We start from the raw sequence: 9,225 nt of genomic DNA, 5'->3' as shown, positions 1-9,225 counted from the left end.
TCACAAACATACCATAGTGTTTGCGTGCCGCGTTTTTGTTGCATGCTACTGTTTCTCCATGGCGAGGAAAGCTGGGCCTCCTATGCAATGTGTGTTATGTGAGACAGATGTGGATGTTCAAGATCGCCCCGTTGAATCTTTGGATGAAGACTTTGATGACAACGATAATGACCCTGATTTTTCACGACATTAATTCAGAGCAGGAAACTGAAAGTAATGAAGATGTGACAGCTGATGATGATGGAGCTTACTTCTTCGGTAAGAATAGGTGTTTTTGATGGAGAAAAAAGCAGCCACCAGCTAACATAAGAACAAGGCAACATGACATCGTCTTGCAGCTTCCTGGACTGCGACGGCTGGCGAAAAGTCTTGGAGGAAACCCTGCTGTTTTGGAGGTATGGAAACTGTTCTTTACACCAGACATTCTAGACGAAATCATTCGATGGATAAATCTGAAAATATTTAAGCTTAGAGCACAGTATGCTAACGATTGATTATCCTATCTACAAGATGTTGATGTCATTGAATTGAAGGCTATAATTGGTCTATTAGTGTATTCAGCCATATTCAAGTCAGGGAACGAGTCTGTTTACAGCTTGTTTGCAACCGATGGAACAGGCAGAGATGTTTTCAAATGCACTGTTTTTATTGTCTGCATTATGATTTGACAGTCCAGATGATTGGGTGGAAAGAAAGAAAATAGACAAATCAGCAGTAATTTCACAAATCTTTTTGTGTTTCATCGAAAAAAGTCAATTTTGCTACTCTGTAGGTGCAACAGTGTGTGTCGATGAAATGCTTGTTCCTTTTTGTGGAAGGTGTGGGTTTAGGGTGTACATGCCAAACAAACCAGCAAAGTATGGCCTGAAAGTCCAGTGTTTGACTGACGCTTGTACAAATAACTTGTACAATGCATACATTTATTCTGGAAAAGGCAGCGACGGTCACACCCTTCCCAGCCATGTGAAAGGTCACAGTGTTCCACACAGGCTGTTCTTCGATGGTGAAACCCATTGAAAACATAAGGAGAAATGTTACAGGTAACAACTGGTACTCATTAGTAGAACTAGTCAATGAACATTCAGAAAAAGGTCTCACATATGTTGGTACACTGAAAAAGAACATAAAGGAGATCCCACATAACTTCTTACCTAATAAGAAACGAGGTGTGAAGACATCTGTTTACGGTTTTACAGAAGACATGAAGCTGGTTTCCTCCGTGCCCAAGAAGTCCAAAGCTGCAATACTGATCTCTTCTATGCACCATTCAGTAAACAATGATCCTGAATCAGGAAAACCTGAGACCATCCTGTTTTATAACACAACAAAAGGTGGTGTGGACTGTCTCCACCAAAGGTGCAGCTTATTCGTCAAGTCGCTGGACAAGAAGATTTTCTTCACATTAGTGGATGTTGCTTGCAGTGTAAATTTTTATGTGGTACATCAAGCTTATCCAAAGGCAGAAGTAATGATGAGATTGAGCTTCATGAAGACTCTAGCAAGAGACCTAGTTGAACCTCATACGAAGCGTAGAATTTCTATTGGATGCTTGCCACAAGAGTTGAGTGACACCATCAGAAGAATACTTCACTTACAAGATGAGCCTCAGACATCAAAAGAAGAATTTGGAAATTGAAAAACATGTGCCTTTTTCCCTCCTCGTCTGAAGAGGAAAACCAGGTATCCATGTCAACAGTGTGGTGTTCTGATTTGTTTGGAGTGTTCCAGGAAGGTCTGCGTGAAGTGTTTGCAGGTGTAAATTGAATAAAGTATGATTCAGTGGCACACGGAACAAGTATTTAGTTTTTACTTGTAATTTTAGAAGTAAAATGTGGCAAAGTTTCTCCACTCGTAGACTTATGGACTGAAATATTCACTCTACATTCCAAAGATGAGTCGTAAACTGAAAGCTGACTTCGCACACAATTTATCGTAAGTCATGTTGAATTTCTCCACCTAGTTATATTGCCAGTTTGTAATATAATCCCTCTGATGAAAATCTGTGTGTGAGTAGAGAGATAACTATTTGCTGTTATTTTCGTAACTCACAAAATAAAAATATACTCCAGATTTTGCTTTGTTTTAGTTGTCGAAGTGTTTAAAATACTGTATTGTTTAAAAAAATAAAATTTCTACAAAGGCTACCTCTAAGAAGTGTAATGAATGACAGGAAGTCAAGAAACTGTATATATATATTCTGCAAAATTCTGGTTTGATATATAAAATAGAAAAATGCGGTCTGTGAGACCCCTCCAAAGTAATTGTGTTCCTGTGAATGACCATAGTAGTTAAGGGTTAAAATCATGTTTGAGTGAATTCAGTGTTTTGACTTTAAAAGACACAAAAATAGTTCGGACTCTGTAAGAGAGGCCTGAGGTCTGTTAATACCTCCACTATAATCTTGGTAATACACAATCTTGTTTAAGAATTTGGTGTGTGCTTTCCTCCAATAATACACATTTTATTATGGTAAACTGTAGTATTGGGGATAACTGTATCATTCCCCTGTCCACTAGTAAGAGGAATAAATCTTCATATTTCCCCAAAATCTTCAGTCCTTATTTCTTCAGTCTAGTAATACTGAACTTAAGGATCTCGGTTGTCACTAAAATGTCGCTAGTAACATGCAATACCATATCTACTGCTTCCCGAGGAGAATATCTCACTGATTGTTCTACTCTGGTGATAATCTCATCAAATAGTAAAGTTTGTGGAGCTGGAGAAAAATTCAAACTTTTGCTCAGAACTGAGACTGTGGACTGTGGCTTCACCAAGCTCTTTGTCGGAGAAGTTGATGAGAGTACAGTGAACATTGCTGCACCCTGGAGTTCCTTGTTCATGGTTAAGGCTCTCACTTTATTAGCTGGTTTTGCTGTCATCTTGCTGAAATTAGCTCACTATAGCACAGCAAAAGCCATGTCTACCTATTCCTTGTCCCATGGTGAGAGAGCTGCCAACAGAAGTAGGTGGCAACTGTTCAAGGAGTGAGCATTGGCCTTAAGTACTTAACTTACCTCGCAGGACTTATCCTCTCTATCCTCTCATTGTTGGCCAAGTGGCCCATCTTCTGTAAAATGTTATTACTACAGCAGTTCTTATATGGTGTTTGATCAATGAAAGCCCTTATCACAACATCATTGTAGAGAAGCCAGATACTTAGCACTTAAGACTGTTCCGCACTATGCACTATGTTCTCCACATGTAGGAAACTAGCAAGGCTATGAAGTCTTTCCACAATGTAGCCATGGGATAAAAAGTGTCTCAGTTAACTTACCACCTGAAACTCAAATAAAATCCCATGTTTCACTGACAGCTTCCATCATTGTCATTAAGGGCGAAGTCGAACTGTTGTGAAACTGGTTAGGCTGTGAAATCTTACAAATGACTTCACTGAGGTGCTGCTCTGTGCATCCATAGGTGCTGTTTGAGCTCAGTGTACAGCATCATTGACAGTGCCAGTACTCGTATCAGGTAGTAAATTATGTGAAGTCTTCTTCTGTAATTGTGAAATTGATGCAGAACACAATGATCAGCAGTAGTTTGTATAGTGCCTGGTCTAGCTGCGTCCCCATTCAAAAGTAATAAGATTTGTGGTGAAGAAGGAGAAGGATGGGGAATTGGATTTCATTACTTTAAGCACAGAATATCGAAAAATCAGCACTGGCTGAGCACAGTCTAACAAATATACAATAGAGTATCTTTGAATTTAAGATACTTGTGGCTCACGTAATGAACTGATGGAACTTTGTGATTAAGAAAACGTTGGAAATTAGGTTATGTGGTAATAATGTCAGTAGAGACACCAGCTGTACATTTAGCAATACATGGAAGAATTCTCTTGATAAAGAAAGATCACAGAGGAAGACTTCACATAGTTTGCAGCTCAATATTAGTGGTGCCACTGCAGTTAATGCTGCAGGATTGTTGTATTTTAAGGGCAGTGGTGGCAGATTGTGCAGCTATCACAGCACAGATAAGAGGGCTCGTGAGCCCATACGTGTCAACACAAATGGTTGCAAACCAGTTATTAGCAGTGGGAAAATGGGCATGTGAACCTTTAGCCCATCTTCCATTCACACAACAGCATTGATGTGCACAGTTTGACTGGTGCCATCAGAGGATCACATGGAAGATGGAGTGGCGTGCCGTGGTCTTCTACAATAACAGCATCGGCCGCGGTGACCGAGCGGTTCTAGGCATTTCAGTCTGGAACCGCCTTTATTGTATGATTATATGATAGCGGAACAAACACTGGTAGCAGTTACTTCTGTAAAATATCTGGGAGTATGCGTATGAAACGATTTGAAGTGGAATGATCATATAAAATTAATTGTTGGTAAGGCAGGTTCCAGATTGAGATTCATTGGGAGAGTCCTTAGAAAATGTAGTCCATCAACAAAGGAGGTGGCTTACAAAACACTCGTTCGGCCTATACTTGAGTATTGCTCATCAGTATGGGGTCCGTACCGGGTTGGGTTGACAGAGGAGATAGAGAAGATTCAAAGAAGAGCAGTGCGTTTCGTCACAGGATTATTTGGTAAGCGTGATAGCGTTACAGAGATGTTTAGCAAACTGAAGTGGCAGACTCTTCAAGAGAGGTGCTCTGCATCACGGTGTAGCTTGCTGCCCAGGTTTCGAGAGGGTGCGTTTGTGGATGAGGTATCGAATATATTGCTTTCCCCTACTTATACTTCCCAAGGAGATCACGAATGTAAAATTAGAGAGATTCGAGCACGCACGGAGGCTTTCCGTCATGTTGTTCTTCCCACGAACCATATGCAAGTGGAACAGGAAAGGTAGGTAATGACAGTGGCACGTAAAGTGCCCTCCGCCACATGCCGCTGGGTGGTTTGTGGAGTATAAATGTAGATGTAGATGCTGCTATGGTCGCAGGTTCGAATCCTGCCTCAGGCATGGCTGTGTGTGATGCCCTAAGGTTAGTTAGGTTTAATTACTTCTAATTCTAGGGGACTGAGGACCTCAGATGTTAAGTCCCATAGTGCTTAGAGCCATTTGAACCATTTCCAATAACAGCAGATTCTGCCCGCACGTTAGTGATGGTCATTTGCACATACCGCGTAGAATTAGTGAGTGCTGTCTTATAGAGTGCATTCATTCAAGACACACTGGCCGCATCCCAGGCCTTATGGTCCAGGATGCGATAAGCTACAACTCTCGTTCAGCTATGGTGTTTCTGGAAGGCACAAAAACCAGTGCTCGCTACATGCAGAATATTGTTACACCCATTCTTTTGTCATTCTAGCAACTGGATGGTGATGCGTTGTTCCAACAGGATAACGCTCATCCAAACACTGGCCCTGAAATGTAACATGCACTGCGAGATGTGCAGCGACTACCCTGGACAGCACAATCTATGGACTTGTCTCTAACTGAGTATTTATGGGATATTATGGGACGAGAAGTGACTTGTGCGACTCATCAACCAACGACTCTTACAGAACTACATGAATAGGTTGAGCAGGTGTGGTGTAACATATCCTGGGACAGTATTCGCCATCTACACTATCGACTGGATGCCAGAGTCAGCACCTGCATTGTCACTTGTGGAGAATACACCATTTACTAATATGAGTGTTTCAGCATGGGTTGATGCTTGGTAATTCAGAACCACTTGTGCTGTTCATCTGTAAATGTAATCATTTCACATACTCCATACGCACTGTTGCAGCAATAAATCTCAAGTGAATTGGAAAACACTGAAAGGGTGTAATAACTTTTTTTTCCAACCGTATATATGATTCTATATGTTGGGTAAATGTTTATTACACCAATGCAAAATTAATGGTTTATACAAAGTCTTTAGCCCACAATTTAAACACATAGCTTTCAACTTCTCTGATATTTCTTGTTTCGAAGCTTCAGCACAACATCCTCTTTTTCATGTTGTCATCATGACTAGTTATGGCAATCTCTCCATTGTCATGTGTTCATCATGTCTTTTCTTTGTTCAGATCATCTGTGTTTACAGCCACACTCTGCAAACCACATTGAAGTACATAGCAGACGGTACTTCTCACTGTACATAGCACTTCTCCCCAGGCCACTCGTATATGAAGTGCAGGAAGAATGACTGTTTAAATACCTATGTGTGTGCAGTAATTAATATAATTTTGTCTTCACAGTACTTAAAGGAGCTATACATAGGGAATTTTATTATATTCTTAAAGTCACAATTTAAAGCTGGTTCTTGAAATTGGAAGTAGGCCATCTTGGGATACATTACTTCTATTTTAAAGTGTATTCCTGCTCAGTTTCTTTCGGTATCTCTGTGACGCTTTCCCATGAGTCAAACAGACCTGTGACCGTGCATGCTGTCCTCCTCTGTACCTGTTCCAGCATTTGCTTGCTAGGTATGTGCCAGCGAATCCAGGTTTATTGAGCTGGGAGCTGGTCGGCGACACCAATCTTCTGTCTCTGTAAGCTCTGGGATACTTCAGTGACCACCGTAAGACACAGCAGTGGAACTTTATTTGCCCCAGGGATGGGGGATCTCGACATAGCCACCTGGATTGTGAGGATAGTAAAAACCACAAGAAGTGCAGCGTGCTGATGAGACGCGTGGCTGTTGAGGAGTAACAGCCATTAGTAGGCAACCTCTGGGAGACCTGACACATTTCAGTTTTATGAAACTTACCTGGTCAGATATAGGTGGATCTATATGTCCCTAGCTGCTCATGAGAATATCATGACGAATACAATGAATCCCTCCACTCCCAACGTGATAGGTGTACCGTGCGGGAGCTCTCACACTCACTCATCAAAATGACTGAGGTAGGCTAGTCTTCCTGATAATCACATTGTATTTAATAACAGGAATCAAGGAGTCATAAATCAGAATGTGTTTGTAGTGATCAAGAGGACGTAGGGTACGTTTGATAAAGTGTCCCCCTTCCCAATTCATAAAGCTTAGAAGGGATTGCTGATACATTCAAGTCTATTAAACTGTTACAAAATCGTTCCTTATTGGTTGAGATCAACAAAGGCAAAACAAGTGTAACTTCTCAGTAAGTAAGAAAAATTGAATGACTATGACATAATTGTTGAGTTGCATAACTTCTTAATTCAGGAAAGGGTGTTAGAACTCAAACAAGGATGGGCATCACAGGGGTCAGGTACTTGAGGATCTGACACAAACTACAGGCATCATACTGGTGAATATGGGTCAAGCTACACATGTTAGCATGACTATGGGTTTGTCTACTGCCATAGACCTCTTCTTCTGCTTGCCTGCCCTTGCAGACACTGGTCAATGGGGAGTGGATGACGATCTTCATGGTAGTGACCACTAGCATATCTGGGTCCATCTGCCAGATGGAGCAGATCCTGAAAGAAAGCCAGTGAGATGGCTGTTCAGAAAGGCTAACTGGTTGCTTTACAGGCAGTTAGCTGTCCTTGAGCAATGTAAAGGTTTCCAGGACTGGAGGGTTCACATTACAGCCATGATTCGCCAAGCCACTGATGAATCCATTTCAAAGTCAAAGGGTACACACAGGAGGGAGAATGTCTCTTGGTGGAGTGATGAGTGTCATTCTGCAATAAGAGACAGGAGGGCACATATGCAAAAATTTAATCGGTGCCCTAAAGATGTGAACGTTTCAACATATCTGACTGGCAAGGGTGAAAACAAGAATAATAATTGGACACAGAGTAAGCAGAGCTCTTGGCAAGAGTTCCTAAATCCATTCATTAGTCCACATCCGCAATTAAAGTAAGGGAAGCCATCAGGAGGATCTCAAGGTGAAATTCACGATCACAAATAGCAGCTGCACAAGAGCAGGGGTGTCTCCCAACATCACCAAGAGACACTGCTGAAACAATAGTTGATCTAAGATTATTATGGCCACTTCTAGTTAGGATATAGCTTTCTGTCATTATCAGAAGACACAGGAGAGGGTTGATTTTGAGGAGTACAACCAGCTTTTCTTTCTCTGGGATCTGGATTCTGCATCATCATTCTACTGTGCCTGTTCATGACCTGATGACATACATCATGTAGAAACAGTTGGACCCCCAGTTGAAGGAGGTCTTTCTTTCAACTCATTAATTAAATTTGAATGATAGGAGTCTTTCCCAACTCATGGAAAGAATCTATTTTAATCACGATTTTAAAACCAGAAAAGGATTGGACTAACCCCAGCAGTTATCGTAACATTAGTCTCACAAGCTGCGTAGCAAAGACACTGGATCATATGGTCAACTGGCACCTAATGTGAGGTGTACAAACCAAGTCCCTGATAAGTCTCTCCAAGTTCAGGAAACATCACTCAACACTCAATAACCTGATCCTGCTCAAAGCAACAATTCTATAAGCTTTCCTCCATAAGCAACATCTTATGAGCGTATTCTTTGATTAGATGAATTCCTATGATAATAGCTGGAGCTACAATATTTTGCTGCAGCTCTATAAGTGGGATTCTGTGGACGTCTACCCGCATTCATGTAGTCCTTCCTTTCGGACAGGCATTTTCAATACAATGTTGGGATTGCCCTGTCTGGCCATTTTAAGCAGGAGAATGGTGTCCATCAAGGGAGTGTTTTAAGTGCCAGGGCACTCGCCATTGTAATCAACAGTATTATGGCCACAGTATAGCATCCATACTATGTTCCTTGTTTGTTGACGACTTCTCCATCTTCTGTGCCTCCTCCAACCTTGCAACAGCTTCTCAGAAACTGAATTTGATGATCAAGTGACTGAAGGAATAGTCAAACAGTACAGATTTTAAATTCTCTTTGGAGAAGACTATTTATGATGTTTTCAATTGCTCCAGCATTCTTTTTAATTGCCCTGTTTTAGATTTGGAGGATACTGTTCTTACCTTTAAAGAAATGGCAAAATATATGTGCCTCCCTTTTGGTGAGAGACTAATGTGTCTGTTACACCTTAAAGAACTGAAGATAAGACGCCTCAAGGCTTTCAACATCCTTAAATGCATTGGTCACAGGTCTTGGGAAACCATTAGGACATGTCCACTCTATTAGGCTGTCAATAGGGGCTTATCGCTCGAGTCCAGTTGCTATCCTTCACACGAGTCCAGTTGCTACCCTGTGTGCAGAACCAGGTGAGCCTCCACTGTTTATTCAATGTCTCCTTCTCATGGTACGCCAAGCATACAGGACTCTATCTGCTCCAAAATTGTCAGCATTCATCTACCTTGCCCACCCACCGCTGGGATATTTTTTCCACAACTGTCTGTGGGCTGCAAG

The 9,225-nt window shown here is 41.4% G+C and overlaps 1 protein-coding gene across 1 annotated transcript; it reads left to right on the top strand.

The window, feature by feature from the left end:
• The first annotated feature begins 1,000 nt into the window (after positions 1-1,000).
• On the top strand, positions 1,001-1,636 carry LOC126199439 (uncharacterized). Its single transcript, XM_049936356.1, has one exon. The coding sequence runs from the start codon at positions 1,001-1,003 to the stop codon at positions 1,634-1,636; it is 636 nt and encodes a 211-aa protein (XP_049792313.1).
• Positions 1,637-9,225: the final 7,589 nt, after the last annotated feature.

The sequence above is a fragment of the Schistocerca nitens genome, chromosome 8, assembly GCF_023898315.1.
Source record: "Schistocerca nitens isolate TAMUIC-IGC-003100 chromosome 8, iqSchNite1.1, whole genome shotgun sequence".
NCBI lineage: Eukaryota > Metazoa > Arthropoda > Insecta > Orthoptera > Acrididae > Schistocerca > Schistocerca nitens.
The sequence above is the reverse complement of the archived record's forward strand: the minus strand, read 5'-3'. Positions and strand labels throughout refer to the sequence as shown.

Coding starts and splice junctions, on each gene's coding strand:
- LOC126199439 (XM_049936356.1), top strand. CDS start 1,001: ATGGTGAAACCCATTGAAAACATAAGGAGAAATGTTACAGGTAACAAC.